This window comes from Diceros bicornis, chromosome 28 (assembly GCF_020826845.1).
Source record: "Diceros bicornis minor isolate mBicDic1 chromosome 28, mDicBic1.mat.cur, whole genome shotgun sequence".
Classification (NCBI taxonomy): Eukaryota; Metazoa; Chordata; class Mammalia; order Perissodactyla; family Rhinocerotidae; genus Diceros; species Diceros bicornis.
In genome coordinates, this window is record NC_080767.1 from 28,866,957 (window position 1) to 28,890,293 (window position 23,337).

The following is a 23,337-nucleotide window of genomic DNA, read 5'->3' on the forward strand; positions in this document are numbered from 1 at the left end:
GGACCCCCCGTGGATCTCACAACATTCTGATCGTCACTTGCTGCCAGTTCTCATGGTATGAGGTTGTCTGCATGCCCCATTGAAGGGTAGATTTTCCGTGCACAGGGCCCAGGCCTCCGTTCTGGGCCTCTGGCACCTTGCACACAGCCTGGCACAGCACAGGGGCCCAATAAACGTTTGCACCACGAACGATACGTGGAGCACCTACTGCGTGCTGGGCACCACGCCAGGCGCTGGAATAATTAACTTTGGCATGGCACTTCATGATTCACAAAGCTCCTCTGGGTCCCATTAGGAGGTCGATTGTCTCGGATCAGGTATTTATTTCTCCATTTTCCAAATGAGGAAACCGAAGCTCAGAGAGAGGAGGCAAGTAGCCTGAGGTCACGTATCAGCCAGCGAGGGGCAGAGACAGGCCGAGCCCATCCTCTGAGCAGGTGCCCACTCCTTGGGCTGTGAGCACACTCTGGGGGCTGTCAGCTCTTCCTCTCCAACCAGCCTCTACTGAGCACTGGCACCGTGAACCAGAGATGGTGCTCCCAGGCTGGCAGGGAAGCCAGGCCCACGGAGACCCCGTATCCCGGGAAGCAGGACCCCTGGGGGCATGACCAGAGCCTGGCTTGCTCTCACCGCTCCACCCCAGCAGGAGCAGGGGCCTCCTGTGCCACTGCCGAGGACAGGAGGACCTGGCTGTCAGGGACAGTGACTGTGTTTGGGGTGAGTCAGAGGCAGCAGAACCAAGAGAACCATTCCTGCCAATGTGACTCTGACCTTGAAAACCCAGAAAAAGGGAAGAGTTGGCTGTCAGCTTCAAAGGGGGGCAGGCCGCCTGCAGGCGGGCATCGAGGAAGCCTTGGCTTTGTCAGTTCTTGTTGCCGAATTTCTCCTGTTCAGTTGAACAGAAGTCCAGGGGATTGGTGTCCGTGGGCTGGCCTGGAATCCTGCCACTGCTATAGAAGGTGGGGAGATGCCAGAGTCACTGCTCTTGCTTTGGCTGGTCTCTAGAGGACACAACTTCTGAAGCAAAGATCAGATAATGACGTGAGAATCTGCACACAGCCCTGGAGGCTTACCCCACTGTCTTGCTGCAGGTGTGCCCGGCTTGGGGGGAGGGCGTGGGCCAGGGGGGAAGAGCATTGTCCTGTCCCTGCTTGGGGTCTTGCAGGGCAGTGGATAGGAATCAGGAAATCCTGGGCACAGGGAGGCATTGCATCCTTGTTCATTATTCCACAAACAGTAGCTAGTCCCTACTGTGTACCAGGCACTGAGTGTGTCCCTGGGAGATGTGCCGTGGGTCCTGCCCCATCCTGCCAGCTGCCGCAAGGAACCCCTGGCTGAGGCAGTCTGTAGATGTGGTGGACGCTGTGGCCACCTGGAGAGTGTGTGTGCTGCTCGGGGGGCAGTAGCCACTGTGCCATGGCACTGGGCCTTTGGATTTAGAAGAGAAGCCAGAAATCTAGAGTTTTTTGTGAGACATTTTAAAATTTCACATCTTTAAATGTTGGCAATTGATTCAAAACTTAAAAATGTCACACACTGTGTGGGCTTAACAAAACATGAATGTTGACCAAATACCGCCCATACTCTTTAGTTAGAGACCTTTATCCGACAGGTTGGAGGAAACCCAGGTGGGCACAGGGGAATGGGCAGGGCCTTCTGGTGCGGGAGCCACCTGGGCAGAGGTGTGGCCGTGGGAACGTGCATGAGCGGTTTGAGGGCAGTCAGGGGGACTGGAGCAAAGGGGATTGGAGCGCAGGACAGATGGGGCCACGCGCATGTGTGGAAGCCGCGCATGCCTTGCTGAGGGACTGGTGCTAGTCGGTGTGGACGAGCAGATATGGTGTGGACGAGCAGATATGCGGCAGGCCCGACCCAGGCTACCCTGAGCCTGTTGCAGCTGTGTCCCCCGCCCCTAGCAGGTGCTTCTGCCTGGCATTGTCACAGTGAAGGAGAGGCCTTGGTCAGGGAAGAGCTTAGGGAGGAGAGGTCCTAAGTATTTAATAGAAACCCCCAGGACACATGGTATTCCGATCTTTAGCAAAGGTGTCAGTGCACGGCTTTGGGGGGCTGTCCATGCCTGTGTGTCCCCCATGCACGTGATCTCCCCTGCCCTTCGCATTTGCTCCCCTGCGGACTGTGCAGCTCCTTCAGGCACAGGAAGTCCTGACCCTCAGAATGGGGCTCGCTCCTCCTCCCCCTGCCCCAGCAGGGGTCCTGCCTTCTCAGAGGGTTGGAAGTGCTCTAGCCAAAGCCTGTCTGGGTGTCTTCCTGTTCCGGCCTACAGGCATAACTTTTGTTTCTCCACCCTGTCTGCCACTCCGTCTGTATTCCATATTTGAGTTTCTTTCCGAATGATCACCTGGCATAAACAGTCCTTCAGATTGTCCTGGCGATTTGTCTAGCAAACTTTCACTGAGCACCTGCTATGTGCAGGGACTTTGCGCCAGAGACACACAGGTGATTGAAGCCCAGGGCAGCCAGGGACTGATGGAAGAGACAGACACATGGACAGCTGGTGGGGGTCCAGCCCCAGTGTCTGTGCAAAAGAGAGTGGGGCAGCAAAGGGGGGCGGGGGGGTCAGGGAAGAGGTGAGGTGACTCTGCGATCCCCAGATGCGTGTGTCTGAGGCAGGGGGCTCCCTGCTGGTTCCCCAGCCCTGCCTCCTCCCACTCTTGCTCCGTCCTCTCTGAGTGCAGGGAGCTGGCGGCAGCTGGCCTGGGTGAGGCCGGGCAGAAGAAACAAAATGTAAGGCAGGCCCTTGGCCTACCAGACGCTCATGGGGTCACGAGAGGAACAGGTGCCAGCGCGACCAGATTCCTCACCAAGTGCCCTCTCATTCACTTCGTTTTACTTTAAAGTCTTATTTTTAATATAAAGGTAATTAAAAATACAAGCATAGAGTACCAAATCCAAGCCATATAGGCATGTAAAGCAAAAAGTGAGATGTCTGTCCACACCACTACCACCATAGAACCTCCCCACCCACCCAAAACCACTACTGGCTGATGGTCGGAGGCTTTTTCTGCAGCCTTTCTGTGGCTTATAAAAGAAATTATGTCTGTATGCTTGCAAACATGTTGTCTAGCTTAATCTTACCTCCTTGGCCTGCAGAGAGAGAAGGGGAAGAAGAGTGGCTGTTCTGGCCCAGAACCCTAAGGTGGGGAGGGGACATGTCCTTGCAGACCCCCTCCCTGCCAGCATTCACACCCTTGAGCCCCCCAGCTCTGGGGTGGGGGTGGCTCTCCAGGTAGTTGCATGGTGGCGGAGGGAAGAGGGAACGGTCTTCTCCTAGCAAACTCAGAGGCGGCGGGCTGCCCCAGCCAGCCAGCAGAGAGGGCGGGAGGCAGCTGATGGCTCTCTCGGGGTGTCTCGTGCAGCCAGGCCTTCCTCAAAGGGACTCTAGGGATTAAGTTATTTGTCTTTCTGCTCACCTGTGCCTGGCCCTGGGGACATGGATGGGAATCAGCTGCGGCCCCTGCCTGCCCTGGAGGAGCTCCCAGGCTGGGTTGGGAGAGGTGTCGGTGAGACTGTCTCTACCTGGGGGCTCTCACTGGGCCAGCCCCCTCTGTGGCCAGGTGGGCTGCCATGCTGAGGCCCTGGAGCTTGGCCCTAAGGGAGTGTTTTGGGTTTGGGGGCCAGCCAGCCTCAGGAGGGAGCGTTTGCCTGGGCTCAGAGAAGCTCCTGGAGGAGGTAGAATAAACGAAGATTCGAAGATTTTCTCAGCCCTCGTCCGTCACCTGATGGGGCTCACAGTGCCTCCCTCTAGCACGGGAGAAACTGGATAGGAACGAACTCGAAATTGGTGAGATGCAAGCACTTGGCGCTGTTGTTTGTTTGGAGTCTAATGTTTTCCCCAGTGGAGGCCCCGTGTGGACTGAGATGCGGAGCTGGTCGAGGACTGGGCCCTGGGTGGGAAAGAGGAGGGCCCATGGGAAAGATCTGTCTGCTTAGGCTGGAGAGCCCAGTCTGGGCAGTGTGGCCCTGCCTGTCACTGCTCTCACTTGAGACCCTGAGCAAGGGACCTGCTCATCTGTAAAGTGGGGTGAGGGGTCTTCCAGCTTTGGGACCAGCGGAGCCCTCGGCCAGTGTTCAGGGTGATGAGGATGCTGACGGTGATGAGGGTAGGGACAAGAAGAACCAATATTGAAGGTTCACCTCGTGCCAGGCACCGTGCTGAGTGCCTCACGTACTGCCACTACTGTCACAGAATACAAGCCACCGTAACCTCCCACCTGGGGCCTGCAGCCAACCCCTAGGCTGGTCTCCCCACCTCCAACTTTGCTCCCCTCTCAGTCCATTCTCCACCAGCAGCGGGAGCAATCTTGAAACAAGAAACCACCCAGTGGCGCCTCACCCCTTCCGACTCTACTCCAGGCTCCTTCCTGTGGCCCCTGCATGGGCAACTCCTGCTGATTTTACTGTCCCCACTCGTCCCTGTCCCCTGTCCCCTGTCCCTCAAGTGCCGCGGCCCAGGATCTTTGCCCTTGTTGTTGCCTCTTCTGGATCTCTCTTTGCCCAGATGTCTGTGACCTGCTCCCTCAGTTCATCCAGCCACACTGTCAAACACAGCCTCCTGCTCCCCCTCTAGCCTGGACGCTTTTCTGTGCTTCTCGTTCTTCCTGGCACTCAAGCTCACCTGATCTTGTCCTACATGTGTCGGTGTACTTCTCCCACACTAGACTGTAAGCCCCAGGGAGCAGGAAATTGATGTCTTGTTCCCTAATGTGTCTCCAGTCCCTAGAATAGGGCTTGACGCAAGGTTGGTGATTGAACAAATCAACATATTTCATTTAATTTTACCCAGTGAGGTAGGCGCATTGCTGTCTGCATCTTACAGATGAGGAAGGTACGCTCAGAGAGATGGATTGACTAGCTTGTGGTCACACAGCTGCAACAAGGCAAAGCCAGGATTCGAGCCCTGTTGTAGCCCAGAGCCCGCTCTTAGCCAGTAGAAGCTCCCACCTCCCTGGAATCTAGGCAGGCCTGCCCTCCAGGAGAGGACAGGAATGTGAGGGGGCCGAGAAGGGTGGGTGGGATTGTACCCTGGGAAGAGATGAGGGGAGGGGCCCAGGAGGGAGTGAGAAAAGAAACTGGGGGAGTCTGAGAGGGCCAGGGGGCAGGTCAGGAACTTCAGGGAGGGTCTGGACAGGGAGCCTCGGCAAGGGAGAGGAGAGCGCCCTGGGCCCCACCACTCCCTGAGACCAACTGTATTGCCTGAGTCCGGGCTCCTTGCGCCACCTCTGGTTCCTGGCACGATCTCTGTTTCCCAGAGGAGCTCAGGCCTGGCCCAGCTTCCTAGGGTGGAGAAACACATGGTGAGAGAGAGAGTGTGTGTGTGTGTGTGTGTGTCCAGTCTTGCTGTTTACGTTGTCGTCACGTCTTCTTAATCAGCCTATTTCTGGGAGCGATGACTTCATCTCCTGTGATTCTCGACACAGCCATTGTCAGGCGTCCATGGACAGCTTGGGCCTGGCACCACCCATATTCCCCTAATGAGCCGGGTTGGGAGAGTCAGGTTGGCGGGTGCTAACCTGATCTGGGTCGGGGGCTTATGGTCAAGTCTACCTCCAAGCCACTCACCTTCCACTGTCACCCTTACATCTGGCCTCATTGACCCTGGGGAGCCCAGTGCAGCAAATTCTAGACAGGCAGCTAGCCAGCACACACACTGTGTTGTGGGCAGGGGCAGTCACACCCAGTCCCTGCCCTCAAGGGCTCCTACTGGCTGGACAAGGCAGGTGGGTCAACAGATTCTACATTAGAGCGGCTGTGGGTAGACAGAGAAGGGAGTGAGGACTCCAGTGGTGCTCAAGGAAGGCTCCACGGAGTTGGTGGTTGGGCCACAGGGTGAAGGTGAAGGCTGGTGGAAGGTTTCTCTGCGGAGAGGAGGGAAGGGCTTGCTGGAAAGGCCTGGCAGTCGTGTGTTGCTGCATGTGTGTTGGGCCTGGTGTGTGGCAGGGGATAGAGTGGAAGATAGTGGGAAGGCAGGCAGGGTTTGGACTTGATCCTGGAGGTGACTGGGAGCTGGAAGGATTTTAAGAGGGGATGGGGCCTGGTCAGATCAGTGATTTTAGAAGCAGCCCCCTGGCTGTGCGTGAGGCTGGGTGTGGGCGGGTGTCTGGGGAAAGGAGGAGCAGACTGGCCATTGAGGACCTGGGCCTGTTTTCCCCTTCATCCTCAAGGGGAAGGGTCTCCTCTCCTGCCCCTCCCCTTACTGCCAGATGCTCCAGTCCCCACTTCTGGAATGCCGGTGGACTATGGATGGGAGGTGGTGGGGAGTAGGAGTTTAGGGTGGTTTCTGAAAAATATTTAGGCTGGGCTTGGGCAGTTCTGGAAGGCCCCCGAGCCTCAGTCCCAGAAAGCACATCCCTACTCCAGCTTTATTTACATCCTTGCCTGGAGGCAGGGGGATGGGTCGAATGACCCCTTGGCAGGATACAGTGCTATGAGGGGTAATACCTTGTCAGTCTTGGCCAGGACATGGAGGTGGGGAGACCCCCACTGACTCCCCATCTGGGGTTCCCTGGACTCCACCTCAGAGCAGAGCCATTAACAGCTCACACCCCTGAGTCAGACTGCCTGCCATGAATGCCAGCTCCACCAACCACTTCCCAGTCTGTGGCCTTGAGCAGGTCTTAACGAGCAGGTCTTAACCTGTCCGAGCTTTAGTTTCCATCTCTGTTAAGGGGACACTGTACCTACTTCCTGGGATATTTGTGAGGATTATTTGCTTTTAAAGGGGGAGGGGCTTAGCAGAGTGTCCATGCTTAGGAGGTGCCTAGTCTGCCTTAGCTTAGCAGAGGTGTCCTTGGGGGTGTGGGCAAAGGTGAGGGCCATTATCTTTACCATCCTTATCAAGGCTCCCCTAGGTTTCCAAGAGCCAGAGGTGGGGAGTCGGGAGACGTGATGGGACAGCCTGGTTGAAGGAGCAGAGAAGTCTGGGTACTAGTCTCCTCCGCTCCCTGACCTCAGGCAAGTCACTCATTTCTCCCAGCCTAAATTTCTGGGGCCAAGGAAGGAGTGAGATAAGGCATGTGGTGGTCTGAGCCAGCAGGGGTCGGGTGAGGGGCCGACCTATCTGTTGAGACTTCTGTTTTCATTTCCTCCTATACTGAGAATCAGCTAACTGCCTGCCTCTTGAGCAGGCATCCAGCAGGGACTTGGGGCCTTTCCCAAGCTGAGGATGGCCAAGTCCTCCCTCGGAGGGTGGTCTGCTCTCTCCCTGGTCCCTAAGCACCACCCATCTTCCTTTGCATGCCTTCACTGTTCCAGCTGTTCAGCATTGTCTTTTTGGTAAGAAAACAGTTTAGTTCAGCAAACATTTACTGAGCATCTTTTGTCTGCTTGGGTCTGCCTTGGGCCCAAGGGATACAGGGATGGTTAAGATACTGCCCCAGCTGTTAAGGGGGAGGAAGATGGTTGAATTGTCTTGTGTTTAAAGATCTGAATGCAGAAGCAGCCATCCTTGGCAAGAAGCCCTTGGTTCTAGGCTCTTCTCCTTTCTGCCTGTGGGACCCTGGGCAAATTAGAGGACCTCTCTGAGCCTCAGTGTCTTCATCTCAGAACCCAGATCGGTCTTTGGTGACCCCTCCCAATTCGAAGGTTCTGGGATCAATTTTGGATTATTAACTTTGTCCTCTCCGGGTAGGACAAAGAGGCCTGTGCCAAGTGCAATTTTAGGGCAGAGCCAGAAGAGCAGACTCCAGAGGTAGGAGACCGATCCAGGTTTGAATCCAGTTCTGCAACTTATTATTTATGTGACTTTGGGCAAATTACTTCCTTAAATCTCTTTGAGCCTGGGTTTTCTCAGATATAAATGGGTATTATGATATGCTTGATATGATATGCCCTGGCTCATAGGGAACTCACTGGTCATATTAAAGCTGCTGCAAACCTCTTCTCCCCAAATATAGCACCTGCCCCATGCCAAGAACACACCCCAACCCCTCCTCTCCTCTTCCCAGCTCTGCATATCCGAGGGGAGCCAGTTAGTGGAGGTCTCCAGCCTGACCTACTGGAAAAGAGGCTGGGGAGGCAGCCCCAGGCCTGCAGCTGACCCAGGACCCCCACAGAGAGCTCCAGGTGGGGTGGGCAGGGGCCCAAATGGTTTAAAACCTCCTTGATTTGAATATATACTGGTTTGGAATTCTGTCTTGCTTTATGAAGAAAATGTTTGCTAATGAAATTAATAGTGTAAACAAGATTTGGGGAGGGCGGGCAGCCAGGGGAGAGGGGTTATTTAAATACACTTCAAACAACACCCTTCTCCAGCATCTAAGCCGCACTATTTGCATACGTAATGATTGTGCTAATTATAGGTGGCCTCATCTGTTAACAACAAGTCTGCCTGGTTGTGCTACATTGTTGTAATTGCCCAGTCAGAATTCTCTGGCACGCTTTTCACTAAAGACAACAATAACAATAATAATGGCTATCATTTTTTGATCCATTGCTATGTGCCAGGCATCCTACCAGGCCCTTGACAGTCATCATCTCATTTAATCTTCACAACAGCTCTGTGTCCCAGAGATTCTTATCTCCTGTATACAGAGGATGAGACTGAAGTACAGAGAGGGTAGGTAAGTTTCCTAGGCTCACACAGCCAAGAGCTACGATGGGGAAAAGATCCAAAGTCTTGCTAACTCACACTCTTTCCGCTCTTCCGCACTACTTCTCTGGGGAGACCTGACACATGTGCTCACTTTTTTTTTTTTTGGTGAGAAAGATTCGCCCTGAGCTAACATCCGTTGGCAATCTTCCTCTTTTTTTTTTTTTGTTTTTGCTTGAGGAAGATTAGCCCTGAGCTAACATCTGTGCCAATCTGCCTCTATTTTTTTTGTATGTGGGACACTCCACAGCATGGCTGATGAGTGGAGTAGGTCCGTGCCCGGGATGCGATCCGCGAACCCAAGCTGCCAAAGTGGAACACACGAAACTTGAACCACTCAGCCACAGGGCCAGCCCTCCCATGTGCTCACTTTTTATCTCGGACCTTTCTCTTTCTTATTTGGTCCCTCAGAAACCCCCTATTTGCCGAAGAGGAAGCTGAGACCCTAACAGAGTTGAGGGCAGGGCAGAGGGTGAGCCCTGATTTCTAGGGTACAACCAGTCCCTGCATACCCACCCACCTTCCCACAGTAGAGGGGGAGCAGCCCCTCCTGTGCTCCCCTAAGGTCTTGAGGGGGAGGATATCCCTGCCTCCCCCGCTTGAGGAGGGCTGGGCTTGGCCTCACAGCCAAAGAAAATGATAAAGAAGCAGACAGGTGGGAGGACACCAGCACGTCGTAATTGCTTACGTGCATTGTCATTAAATCGGAGGTTGCACACAGGTGGCTCGTGGCCACATGTACCCACAGGCAGGTTTCATTTGGTCTGAGAGGGTGGAAAGGGTGTTTTTTTTAAAATCGTTACCAATGTTTAAATACCCCTAAAACGCTCACTTTCAACATGCACCTGAAAAATCTGGATTTCTGGTTTTTCTTGAAAAACAGATGTGGCAACATTGGGCCTGTATTCCTGCAGGGCAACGAATTGGCCTCTGCAGTTCACCCCAGACTCCTCTGCTCCCGGGAAGGCCTTTGAGTTTGCTTAGCCTGCGTTCTTCCCACTGACCCTGGGAGGAGTGGGTGTGAGTGTGTGTGGGGGTAGTGTTCCCATTCTGTAGACGAAGAGCCTGGGGCCTGAGGGGACCAACTGGGCCACTCTACAAAGCTGTTGGCGTGGCCCACTCGTAAACCTGCATCCTCACCGTCCACCTTGTGTGGTTTTCACTCCACTTCACTGTCTCCCAGCCACGTCCGACCCCCACTGGGCGCCAAGGAAAGAAAGAAACCTTTCACAGGCCTAATGACTCAAAAATAACCAACAGTGAGCCCTGGGAACTGTTCCTGTCTCCCCCTCTCCCTTTCCACCCTCCCTGAGGCCAGAGGGGACCTGGGAAACCTATTCATTTAAACTCAATTATTTTCTTGAAGACAGAACAGAACTGAATTGGGTCAATGGCTATATTTGCTGTGCTCAGCTGTTTCCCCTGCAACACCATCACCCACCGGGCATGTTGCTGGGCTCTGTGCTGCCAGGCTCACCAATTAGAACTCCATATCGGTGGCCATTCCTTGGCAAGCTTGACTTGGGAAGAGAGGAGACCCTCTGCTAACAGGCTGCAGGAGCAGGGCAGGGTCTGGAATCATGTGGTCCTCACCTCCTGGACCCAGGCTGCAGGTATGGGGCATTTAATGCCCACCTTCAGTCTGCAGTGGAGGTGTTTCTGACTGGAGTTTCTACAGATGAGCAAATCAAGGCCCAGAGAAATTAAATGCTTGCTAGAAAGGCAGGCCTCAGAGTCAGACATGACTGGGACCTTACTAGCCGTGTTACTTGGAGCAGAGTACTCGACTGCTCTGTGCTTGTCTCCTCATTTCGTAAATGAGGCACGAGAATGTGACACACTACCCGGGGCCGGGCTGTCGTGATGTAAATGGGACACCGTATGCCAGGCGCCTACCCGAGGTTAACCCATCTGTCCACATTCATTCCCTTGCACTATGCGCCAGGCACAGAGCTTGGTGGGGAACCCAAATCTCAGAAGGAGGCTGTGCTGGGATGCCCTCCTCTCCGTGAAACCTTTCCCGATTGGAAATGGGAAAACTGGAAATAGAGTTCCTGCAGTCATGATAGGGCCCCTGTGGGCCAAGCCCTGCACGGGATACTTTCCCAGCTTCCTGTGGGCCCACAGCCTGGTAAGTGTGTTGTGTTTGGCACTAACGTCTGTATGCGTCCCTCCCCCACTGGACTGCCAGCTTCTTGAAGGTCGAGACCGCATGTCTTGTTCACCTGCGTGTATCCTGGGGTCGCTCCCTTGCTAGCTGTGTGGCCTCGGACTGGATGTTTAACCTTGGTGGGCCTGTCTTCCCATCTGTAAAGTGGGAACAGTGAGGCCTCCCTGAGACATGTCATGGGAGGAGGCTAGTATCAGACACGGCAGCAGCACACTGCAAGGTGCCTGCAACAGACTCTTAGAAGATACCTGTAGGAAACGACATCAGACGCTTCCTCTCCACTTTCCAGCAGGGAATATCTCAGGGCGGGGCTCTGGGGACTCTTGGGAGAGGCTGTACGTGCCCTCTCGTTGCAGGATTGCTGTCTGCTTATGTGGAGAAGAGAGGACAGGTGGCCTGTGGGCCTCCCCTCATCTCCTCCATCTTCTCTGCCACAGACGGTTGGCCCGTCCCCGAGGCCTCGGTGCTCTGGCCCCACGTTCATCTCCAGTTGGCCAGTGGTGACGCTAGAATGAATTAGGACCTAGCCAGCCACCATTGACCCCCAGCCACCCAGGTTATAGTGCCTGGCATTGGCTCTCCTCTTTGGCAGTGTTGGAAGCTGGAGGTGGAGCAGGATCCCCCCATTGCATCTCCATCGCTGGTCCCAGGGGTTGGAGGGGTGGGTAAGGGGACAGTCACGGGAGGTCTGAATTCTTTGACCTTTCAAGGACGTGGTGAAATTTGGGGGCATGTGTATGAACTCGCACGTCGGGCCTGGTGTAGGTATGCTGTGACAGTTGTGAGGGCAGGGCTGCACTCCGGTGGGGAGGGGGACAGGACTTGGGGACAGGGCAGTAGGTGACCTAGTCAGAGACACAGAAGCTAGGCTCTGGTGGGAGCACGGTCAGTGGAACTAGAGTCTCTGGGGGCGGGGCTTAGGGATGAGGGGGACCGACCACAAGCTGACCCAGCATACCGTACAATAGGGGCCAGCAGTCACAGGCTCACAAGCTGTACCCGTCCCCTCTCCCTTCCCGTTGAGAGCATTCAGTCCTGGGAACACCATGCTGGGTGTTGCCCAGCCCTTGGCACCGTGACAGCCAAGAAAGAGAAACGCTGACCATGTCTCATTGCTTATTCGAGTAAATTTACTCTATATTTTTCTGAGGAGGTGTCACGTGGGTGGGAATTGACTCCTCCTAAATGCTTTGATGGAAACATTACATTTTTTGAGCAAACATATGTCAACATCACTGTAGGGGAAAAGGTTCCAGGATTCTCTGCCAGCTGAAGTCGTTACCATGAGACACTGGTCGGGGGCCTGGCAGGTGGGGTGATGCAATCAGGCTGGTGGGAGGGGAGAAGGTATCGAGAGGGGCAGGAGTCTGGCTGGCCTAATGGGAGGAAGGAGGGGGTCTGAGCTGCCAGAGGCCATGGAGCATGTGGGGAGGAGGGAGGGAATTGGGAAGCAGCAGGCTGGCAATTTACATTAACCACCCCGCACATCACAAAACAAGGCGAGTGGGGAGCTCAAGAGGTGGGGACAGAGAACAGAGGCTCTGGAATGGTGAGCACTGGCAGCTCAGACCAGAAAGACAGGCTGGGGCCAGATTGTTGAGGGGCCTGGAATGGCAGCTCCCACCAGTAACTAGCTGTGTGACCGTGGGCAGCTGTTCCAACCTCTCTGTGCTTCACCTTCATTTTAGGAATATGTCACTGTGGATACCCACAGCCTATGGCTCTTTGGAGGATTAAGTGAGATAATGTATGTAAAATACCTAGCACTGGGTCTGGCACATGGCAGGTGCCGGGACACATTTGTTATTTGTTGGTGATGATAAAACTGCACAAGCATAGATGTGCTCACATAAATTAACAGCTGGGGTGCACAGAAATGGCTACCCGGACTTGGGCCTCAGTCTAACACCAAGTTTGTTTCTCGCCTTCAGCGAAGTACAGCAGTGGGCTCTTCAGAAGCCCTTGTCCATGAACCCTGGGGCTGACTTTCCAGTGCAGGGCATCCCTCCCTGGTCGGTCCTGTGCCTGCCTCCGTCTCGCAGACTCATCCTGAGACAGTGGGTGACAGCAGCACCTCCCTCTAGCTGAGGCAGTTCTGGGCAGCCCTGAAAGGGCCTTGGTCCTCTGCACAGCCTCTAGAAAGAGGAGAGTGTGGTCACAGGAAAGGTCCTCCCTCCCGGGATGTGAGTATGTCTCTCCCCAAGGGGATGTACAAGCATTGTCTGGAAGTGTTCCTTGATGATCTTGAGGCTGGCTCTCTTGCACCCCAGAAAATGAGAAGCTTCTTGACGGAGGAGGGTTCCAGAGTCCCCCAGAGAGCCTAGCCCAGTTGGTGAGACACCTTCAGATCGGAAAGACGATGAGATGTCTGGGCTCCGAGCTTTTGGAAGAAGACTGACCTGCAGGGTTTGTCTGTCCATCACACATTTATTGAGTCCCAGGACCTGATGAACCAGAGATGAATAGACCCCAAGGAGGGCCTGACAGGGCAGGCAGCAGGACCCGGAGAGGGGGAGGCAGGCTGGGAATTCAGGGAGAGAGTGAGAGAGCTCACTGGTTCCTGTGCTTGGGGACACTGGGAAGGGCTCCCCTGAGGTGGGGATGGTTGAGCTGGGCCTTGAATGGTGAATGAGAATTGGACATGGGGCAGGAGGGGAGATCAGTGGGAGCAAGGCTGTGGCTGTGAGAAAGGGCAGGGTGTGCAACGGGGAAGAGGAGGGCCTGTGGCTGGAGGGGAGGGTGTAAAGGTGAGGAGTGTGCAGTGGGGGTGGGGCCTAAGGGTTAGGGAAGTCTGGGTCACTTGAGATGCTGGAACCAGGAGCGACTGGATCAGGGCAGCCTCTGAAATCCCCCAGCTGCGCACGGCCAAGGATGGTCACTGTGTACTCACTCCCTACTTTTACATATTATTCAAGATGACTCTGAAAGGAGCTTGCAAGAGGTTATGTAGTCCTCTGCGCTGAGGCTAGAAGGGTATAGAGGAAGCATCTTATTCAAGGTCACACAGCTGACGACTGTAGGAGCCTGACTTGGGACATACGTCTTCTGACCCCCAGAAACAGTCTTATTTCTTTTTAGCTTGTGACCCCCTCCTGTGACAGCTGTCATGCAGAGCCAGAGGCCCTGTCATAGGAGCCTATTTTGTTGTAACAAGATATTAGAACTGTGTGGATCAAACAGTGGGGATGGTTTCCTGCCTGGGGGAAATCTGGGAAAGCTTCCAGGAGGAGGCGGTATTAGAATTGGGAAGAGAGACAAGAGGGGACCAGTAATAGGTGCAAATGGTTGTCTGGGCTAAGGTACATCTACTTTCAGATGAAGCTGGGTCAACTTGTGCAAGTAACTAAGCTTCTCTGGACTTGATTTCTTCATCTGTAAAGTGGTCACAATATCTGCCTTACCAGTTTGTTGCCATTATTGAGCTCAAGCGGGCGGCCTGCTAGGGTCCTGCCCCTTGGAAGAGTGCTCAGAGATGGGCTCTGCTCCCTGCTTCCCTGGTGCTGAGGCTGCTCTGGGAGCCAAAGGGACTGCTTCTGCCCCAGGGCTTCTCTGTTACTACAGCCTCACCTCTGCCCTGTTTTGAAGTTTTATTAAGACGCAGATTGCATAGACCCAGATGAAGCTATGCCCTCTCCTCAGAAGGAAGGGAAGCGCTGTAAGTGCTCCTCTGGCTAGGGGTCCCCTGCGCTTTGGAGGTGTGTGCAGATGCAGATGGAGGGGGCGGCATTGCTGGATTACCTGTGGTCAGGATCCCCCCCCCCCCCCCCCGCCCACCCAGAAGAGGACTGAGCCTAAGTGAGAACACGGCCGGGGGTGGGGTGCAGTACCTCCCGGGTTAGGGGTTGCTGTGCGGCCACAGCTGGACCTCTTCGCCAGCCCTGCGGGTGCCCCAGCAGAGTCCCACCTGCCTGCAGAGTGGGTGCCTGGCAGTCTGGCCCTTGGCAGGAGCTCAGTTTTTGCTAAGGGACTGGAGCAGGCTGAAGCCGCCATGGGCTTGCGATGCCTCTGGATGTAGAAGCCGTGGAGTAGACAGGACCCAGGCAGGGGCCCTCTGCTCCCACCCGCCAGTTCATCCCTATTTGTATGGAGGGACTGGATCCCTAATCCCGTTGCGCTGGAAGGTTGTGCAACAGCCACCCTGGTGGAGGCTTCTGGGCCCCAGGCCTCTGCTTGATGAGCCCCTGCGGATGGTGGCTGTGAGGGAAGGAGGTGCCATGCCCCGTGTGTGTAGAGGCTCGATAAGCGGAAGACGTTTCTGTGGGATGGGAAAGGGGGTGACCCTAGGCAAAACGTCAGGTTGGCTGGCCGTGCCCTTCCCAGAGCGGTTTGCGTCTGAGTGAGGGCGGTGTGAGCGTGACCAAGGATGGCTCTCCCTGCGGGTGAGGCAGTCTGGGGGCCCAGGGGTCTGACCGGGTCTGTCTGACCCCGTTGCCCTGTCGCATTCACAAACCTGGGCAGCTCACCTGGTTCACCCGCTGGCCTCCTCTCTGCCCCTCCGTCCTGCTGGCCCAGCCCAGGACATGGTGCTTTCCTACAGGAGGGGAAACCTGAACCCAGGCCTGCGCCCGGGAGCCCCGTTCTTCCCAGCTAGGGGAACACCATCTAGTTCCGAGTCTGGCGGGCGGTCGGGAGCCCCGCTTCCCCTTGGCCGGGCATCCCTTCTGCCCGGTTGACCCTGGTAGGCAAGTCCCTGGCCTTGTCTGCACCTCCGTCTGTGTTGGCATTTTAAAATCGTTGAATGGAAGTGTGGGGGAGGGTGTTTGCCCTTGTTGGGGGCGGGGGCGGGGCCGGGCCTCGGCCCCCGCCCGGCGGCCCCCGGCAGCCTGAGCGCAGCAGCAGCCCAGCCCCAGCTCAGAGCCGAGAGTGGTTGCAGCTGGGGGCAGCTGGCCGCAGAATGTCCAGCTGGCCGCTTCCGGCCAGGAGAGCGCACGGGGCGGGGCGGGGCGGGGCGAGCCTGGAATGCTCCAGAGCGGGAGCTGCTGGAGCCGGGTAGGGGAGAGCTTGTTTTGGCGCGCCCCCAAGTCTTTCGGGTACCCCCGCTCCCACTAACACAGCTTGGCTGGCCCGTCTCAGACCAGCCAGAAAGATAGGTTTATTCATTCCAGACATCTGTTAGCGCCTACTTTGTGCCTGGCTGACCAGGGTCAGCAGGCCCCTGTTCTCGTGTGAACCTGACATTCTCGTGGTGGGGAAAGAGCCGGGCCAGACTAGAGGATTTCAGATCAGTGCTAAGAGGAAGGTGAAGCAGGGTGATAACTTGGGGGCGGAGGTGGAAGTTGCTCCCTTAGCCAGAATGGTAGCAATGGCCTCTTCTAGGAAGCCACATTTGATCTGAGACCAGAATGAGGAAAAACCAGCCTTGCCTGGAGCTACAGCCAGCAGAAGAATTGGCAAGTGCAAAGGCCCGGAGGCGGGACTCCGGCCAGCATATAACCCTGGGTGGGGTCAGCACTTTAGGGAGGAGCCTGGAAGGGACCTCCCTGGGGCTCTTCCAACTTCCCTGACCCAGAGTCGCATGCCCCAGGAGGGAGACCTGCCGAGTGTTTGTTTTCAGGCGTCCTTCAAGACTTTTTGGCCCTGGAGGTTGTGCCATGTGGTTACCTGTTTGGAAGACTGTAATTTTCCACTTGTTCCCAGGAGGACCCGGAAATCTCTAGATGTTGTCACCACTGTGTTTTTTTAAGTCATTTTTGAAATTTCAACTTGGAAGACAGATTTGGCGTGTGCTTTGTGGGAAGGGGAAGCCCGCCCAGGCATACTTCTTAGATGCCGGCCGGGGCTGAGAGGTCCCCTGATCTGGCCAGGAGAGGCACCTGGGTGGATGCCATCCTCGGGAATGGGCCTCTGTGGCCTTGGACTCCTCGGTGACAACCTAGGCAGTATCCTGGGCCGGGCTGGAGGAGCTGTTCTGTGGAGACCTGGCCATCCTCACAAGCCGGATCTGGCTCCCTGGTGCCTGGTGCCCAGACCCAGGTCAGTCAAGAAGCTTGCGCTCCAGTCACCAAGGTCTGTGGGTGGTTCTGTGGGGGGAAGGGGGCTCAGGAAACTTCCTCCCAGGTGGGTGAGCAGGCCTCGAATGGGAGTAGGTCAGAGCTGGAGGGCGTGGGGCTGTTTCTCCAAGGAGGCCAAGCCTGGGCCCCACTCGCCCTTGCAGCAGGGCCGTCCCACCAGGGCCTCCTTGGTGTGCTGCCTCAGTCAACAGGTCGCCCGGGCCCCTCTGAGCAGCTCAGCCCTCAGGCTGGCCCCGGGGACTGAATGGGAGACGCCCCCAGGGGCTTAGGAGGATGAGTGAAGGTGGAGGCTGGGGTTGCAGGGAATCCAGCCCTGTCCTCCAGGAGCTTCAAGTCATGGGAGGGTGGTGGAGAGAAGCCCATGAACGCAGGGCTGAACAGAACAAAGCAAGCAAGGCTGTGGGGCACCTGAAAGGTGGTCTAGGTCCAGGGGCCTGGCGGGGTGGGCAAAGTGGGCTGTAAGGAGGCAGCTTTGACCTCCGGCTGCGGAGCCGGTGAGGGTCCTCAGGCTGCTGTTCCCTTAGCCGGGGGCTCCCAGCGCAGGTGAGCAGAAGGGCAGAGCTGCTGGCGCTCCCAGCCGCTGCCTCTTGGAGACAGATTTAATAATCCTAGCCTGTTCTGGTGGTTAGTATTGCAGGAGAGAAGCTTTACTCCTAAAACTTGTATTGATCCAGACACTAATAAAAAGTAAAGAGTTTTTTGGAGCAAGGTTTTTTTCTTTTTTCCAACTAGAATAAAGAACATCGGAGCCCTGAAACACAAATTTGTTTTCCTCTCTCTCCCTAGATTGAGGGTGGGGCGTGGTAGGGGATTGCCCTTGTTCAGACTTCACCTCTTCAGGCAGCCTTCCCTGACTGTGCCGGCCGTCAGTCATCCCTCTGCTCTGCAGCCGTTAACCACAGCTGCCACTCGTGCATCCAGCCTGTCCCTCCGAAAGGCTGAGGCGTTACAGTGAGAGGCATTGGCCGAAGCAGGCAGCCAGGGCTCGACTCTTGACTCCTGTTTCGTTCTGGGTTTGGTTCTTTTGCTGCCCTGTTTTTTGTTTTTGCATTTTTATTTCATAAATACTGAGCTCTTACATGGTGCCAGACCCTCCCTTAAGACGCAGAAATGCGACAGAGCCCTTGGCCGTACAGAGCTTACCTTCCAGCAGGAGAGACAGATAATCGTAAATGAGTGGAGAGACAGATAAGTAGTTCCACGTTGGGTGAAATTCCCCTACTGAAACGTTAAGTCAGGGCTTCTCGTCTGCTTTGTTCAGCACCTGGATTCCCAGGGCCTAAAATAGTGCCTGGCACAGAGTTTGCACTTAATAAACATTTGCTGGCTGAATGAGCAAGATGCTGTGAAGGAAACAAGCCAAGTGTTTCAGTGGGGAGTAATGGGGGTGGGGAGGACTGAGTTCTAAAAGACAGCAGAAGCCGCCTTTCGGAGATGGGGGTGGAGCGAGAGCTCCCGCTGAGGGAGCAGCAGGTACAAAGTCCCCAAGGCGGGAAAGCGAGGCTTCAGGGGGGTGGGGGCTGCTGGATGAGGTCAGAGGGTAGGCCGGCCACTCCTGCCGACTTCCTCACCTGGGGAGGAGTTTGGATTTATTCGGAGTGCTGGAGGGAGTAATTGAAGGGTTTCTAGCCGATTTGCATTTCTAAAGGGCCCCTCTGACTCCCTGGTAGGGAGTAGGGGAGCTGGGTCAGGCCGCCAGGGCAGGTGGTGAGGAGTGGACGGGGGTGAGAGATTTTGGAGGAGAGAGCAGTAGGATTTGCTGATGGAGTGGATTCTGAAGGCAGGGGAAGGGAGGGGTCCTGGCTTGGACGCTCCTGGCTTTCGCCACTGAGACGGAGCTCCAGTTGGGGCATTTCAGTCAGGCGGGAGGTTCTGTGAGGCGTCCAGGAGACATCAGGCCAGCATTTAGATATGTGACTGTGGAGCTCAGAGGCGGGAGGGCTGGAGTCTTGAACACACTGGAGTGGATGAAATCACCCAAGGGAAGTTATCCTGAAGAGTGCCTCCAAGTCAGAGCCTGAGAAACTCCAGCACCTGGAGGAGAGGGGTTGAGGTACCAGAAAAGAAGAGGAGAGCAGTGGCCTGTGAGGGAGGGGGAACGCCCGAGAGTGGGGGGCCTGCGTTTCAGGGAGGGAGCCAGCTGTCTGTCGAGTGAGGAGAGGACAGAAACAGTGGTTGGCTTTGGCCCCCTGGAGGCCCTTAGGGCCCTTGAGGAGAACTGCTGGGGTCAGGACAGGTGTGTTGAATAGAAAGAGGTGACTAGAAGAGGAGGCAGCAGTGTCAGGGACGCGCTGGGAGAACTGGCCAGTCTGGGAAGCTGAGGGGGGTCACGTGAGGGGCTCACTTGTTCTCATCTCCGGTGGCTCACTTACCAGCGGCTCACCCAGTGGGTCTCGCCTTGGGCTTGCGTCAGGATCCTCTGAGCAGAACCCCCAGAGATTCTGATTTGGAGGGCTAGGGTGGGCTCCCCAAATTGAGCTCTAACAGCTCTCTGAGCTCTTACCTGCCCTATCGTGTTTCACTCTTTCTAGCTCATGTGGAGTCTCCTGACCCTATCCGCCCCCTCTCCCTGCCCCATCTCTCTCTCGGTCCAAGGCCCCTAAAGAAGAGCCTGTGGAGCTGCGCTCATTTACACTACTGGCTTTGCTCTGGAAGGCTCCTTTGTGTGTTTGGCTTCCAGAGAAGTTTGAGATCTTTTTCAGGATATTTTGGTGGCTCTCCCAAGGCTAGGCTGGCTGTGGGGGGAGTTTAGAATGTGTTTGGCTTGGGGGGACAGTGTAGGGTTGGGGACAACCTGAGATCTGCTGATCCCTAGGTGGGTTCTCAATATCTGTTGAATGAATGACTCTCAGATATTTGAGTCTTTGGGCTCCCAGGTAGTTTGTTAAATGCTTTCTCTGCATGTGGTTGGCCAGCGTCTTTAAATCTGTTATCTGTAGCGGATAGTGTGTTATTTCCTCATGTTACACAGGAAGAAACTGAGGCTCAGAAAAGTGAAAGGACTTGCCCAGAGTTCACAGTTGCTGAGTAACCCAACCAGAATTGCTGGACAGGTCTGCAGACTCCCAATCAGGCCACCCCTCAATGACCACTTAACCCCGTGGCTCTCCCACTGCCCCTCAGGAATGGTGGCCATGTGTCTGCCGGAGCCACAGGGCATTTCTCCTGCCTCCTAACCACCTGTTTGCTCTGGGGCTCCACACCCCCTCCCCTCCCTCAGCATGCACACCAGTTGCTTGCTTTAGGCTCCAGGGAGACAGAATGAGGCAGGCCTTGAACCTGGTCAAGGCTTGGGGGCTCTTGGGGCCAAGGGAGCCCCCAGCTTCTGGGAGGCTGTTTGTGCAGCAGTGGCTTGTATGGCTGCTGCAGAACCCCCCACGGGAAAGCGAGCTCAGCTGCAGCACCGCCCATGGGAGACACCTGAGGAGGAGAGGGCCTGCCCGCTCACCAGGGAGTGGGGAGACGAGACCCAGAGCAGCCGGTGTGGGGCTGGGCTCCACCTGGAGAGATGGCCCCTTATGCTGCCTCCCGACAGGCCATGTGGCTTTGCACCCTTGATTCCCTCCCCTACCCAGCTGACCCCAGTTAGCCTGAGGGCAGAGTGGAGGCAGGTTGTTTGCAGGATTCAGAGGATTTGGACCACAACCCAGCCTTCCTCAGTCTTGATGGCCTTCTGGCCTGCCTCCTTCTGGGGCAGGGAGTACATCTGAGAGGTGCTAGAGGATGGTCCTGCCTGGTAGTCACTGAGGGTCTCAATTGGACCCCCTCTTTTTTACAGAAAGAAACTGAGGCCCAGAGAAAGAAGTGACTTGCCTAGGGTCACTACCCCGGATGCTAGTTTCCTGCTGTGTGCCTCCTAGCATATCATGGGCAGCCTCCTTCACTCTAGCTAATCTGGCTGGCCTTTATTAAGTGCTCACTCTGAGCCAGGCTTTGTTCTGTAGCTCATTGACACCTCACAGCAGCCCTGTGAGGTTAAGTACTATCATTATTATTGCCCATTTTACAGAGGGGGAAACAGAGAGGCCTGGAGAGGTGACTTAACTTGTCCAAGAACACACAGGTTGCAAGTGGCCCAGCCCAGATTTGAACTTGGACAGTCTGGCTTCAGAGCCCATGTTCTTAAGAACCAGGCTACACAGCTTTAAGCTCCTTTGACTGCCAGGCTCCATAGAAACAGAAGGAGGATGGTAAACCCTTGAATGACCCAGCCCCCAGAGTTAGGCCCGAGGACTCCGCCTGGCCTTGCCCTTTCTGATGGAGGATGGCCGTACAGCACCTGTTGCGTGCCCAGCCACTCTAGGAGCCAGGAAATGGCCCACCTTTTTTGGACGGCTTGCTAGACCAGGTTCTGAGGCCCAGGTGGTCAAGTCTCTCCTTTCCTCTCTCCTGCCCACTCCTAATCTAGCAGCTCGGCAGGCCCCACCTACCCTTGGAGCCTCAGGGCCCCAGGAGAGTCCTCATCCCTGCAGCCCTTCCATTCCTGTGGACAGTGCTTGCCTGAGCCCTGGGCTTGGAATGATGGCTCCCCTCGCCTGCCCCAGCCCCCCTCACTTGCCCCCTCCTCTGGCCATACAGCCTGTCCAGGAAGGGTTGAGGGCCTGGGTGTCAAGTGCCTCACCCCTGCAAGGCTGCAGACCCGCCTCTTCTCCCTGCTCATCCTCCTCTTGCCTCCTTTTCCCATGCCTCAGCTTTACCCAGCGTCTGTCTGTCAGTCCCCTTTCGTATTATCAGGTCACAATTTCCAGTCTTCTCATCTGTAAGAAGTGGGAAGGAACAGAACCTCTCACAGGGTTTTGAGTCTCAGACTGAAAGCCCAGTGGTTGGGCATCTGCAACAAATGATTCCTTATCCTCACGCCCTGCATTTTCCCCATGAAGGAAGGATGCTGTGGATGTGTAACAGGTGGGTGTCTGGGCGGGAGCAGGCAGAAGGAAGAATCTTGGCTTTGGCGACTTCACGTGGGCGTGCCCTGGCCTTGCTGCAGGCTTGTGTGCAGTCCTGGGTGCGTTGGGAGCCTCTGCCCACAGCTTCCTTGCCTGTGAGACGGGGTCAAGGTGCTGCCTGTCCTGTGGAGTGGTTGTGAGGAATAATGAGACGGTGCTGGGCAGCGTGAGCGCCGTGCCCGGCACATAGTGCTTAAAACGGCTGCCGTTCCTGCTCTTGCTCTGGAGATGCAGCCTCATTGTTTGGGGTTCTTTGGGACCTTCGAGTGAAATGTGGATTTTTACTGTTCTGCATTTTGTCTAAAGTCTTCCTTAAAAGTCCAAGGCCTCCAATCTGATCATGACTTTTGGGGGATGTGTTTGGTTTTTTGCTGTCTTATTTCCTTACAGAAAAAGAGATCTGTGCCTTTAAGTCCCCAGCAGCCCCGAGTGGGACACTGGCCCTTTAAAAGCACATTACAAAGAGTTGGAACTTAGCCTTTGTTTAACTAGCCGTGATTAGTCCCCGTGGACAGGGCCGCAGTGGTATGTCTAGGACCAGAGTGGAGTGGGGACAGCGGGCAACAGGGTGGCTAGTCTGGCCCCTCGGTTTCCCAGCCTGGTGAGCCTGGTGGCCGCGCTGTGGGATGGTGAGTGGCCTGAGTGACCTGAAGGGAGGTTGGAATGAGGGAGGCTGGGAAGGAGGGAGGCTGCAGGGCCGCCGACCAGCCTCCTGGGCCCAGGGAGACCTCAGTGGGATCGGGGGGGAGCGCCGGTCAGAGGGGCTGTCACAGCTGCCCAGCCTTGGGAGGGGCTCAGGAGTTCCCCAGGGACCGTGTGTCTGCTCCTCTGCAGACATCTACAGCCCGCCCAGAATGTGGAAGCAATTAGGATAGCCCCGCCGAAAAGGGAGAAACCGAGAAGTGTTGTTGCTGTTTCTATTTTTTAAAAAGAAAGGAAATCGGTGTCAGTCGCTCCTTTCTGCAAGCCAGCCCCCATGGCCCCTCTGGCCCGCTCCTCTGATGACCGGGAAGTGCTGGGAACTGCCGGGAAGTTTCTGAGCTGAGGAGCTTGGCCTTTGCTCGGAGTCGCGGAACCCTGAGCTGGGCTGGGTGGGGCTGTGCGGGGCTTTGGGGGCTGTGTCATCTCTGGCCCAGCGCCCCCAGCCCCGCCCCCAGCAGGACTCCTTTCTTCCCTCCCTCTCCCTCCCTGTGTCATTCCTGATCCAGGCTGAGGTGGTAAAAGACCAGGAAGGCTGTGTCTGGGCCTGGAGTGTGTTTTGCTCAAGCTTAAACATTTGAAACAGTTGTCAGGAGCCAGATCACTCTTTTATGGCAGTGATTACTGGGGAAGTCAGGGATTTGGCTTGGTACAGCCGAGTCTCCACGTCCCTTGGTCCTAACCCCCTTCACTACCACTGCTGTGGTGGGGCTGGCGATGGATCGGACTCGGGCCGACTAGAGGTCCTTCCCACCATGTTCCAGATGGGACATGATCTGCCCAGCGTCACGCAGAGGAAGGAGACAGAAACTGGGCTCAGTACACTTCTGGTGAACCAGGATGCCTGTAAGTTACTTGAAAGTGGATACATTTGATCACGTGACTTCTTTAGGTTTGGTGAAA

The 23,337-nt window shown here is 55.8% G+C and overlaps 1 protein-coding gene across 9 annotated transcripts in view; it reads left to right on the plus strand.

Moving 5' to 3' along the window:
- DAB2IP (DAB2 interacting protein) overlaps nucleotides 1–23,337 on the plus strand; it is a 168,893-nt gene that overhangs the window by 105,812 nt on the left and 39,744 nt on the right. Inside the window, exon 1 of one of the 9 annotated variants that reach the window (XM_058523929.1) lies at nucleotides 16,334–16,784. The exons of 6 other annotated variants lie outside the window; for them this stretch is intronic. In XM_058523929.1, the coding sequence (XP_058379912.1) occupies nucleotides 16,600–16,784 (185 nt within the window). In that variant the 5' untranslated portion in view covers nucleotides 16,334–16,599. Of the gene's footprint in view, nucleotides 1–16,333; nucleotides 16,785–21,324; nucleotides 21,695–23,337 lie in introns of those variants that run through there. 2 more of the 9 variants (XM_058523930.1, XM_058523931.1) reach the window with 2 other exon arrangements.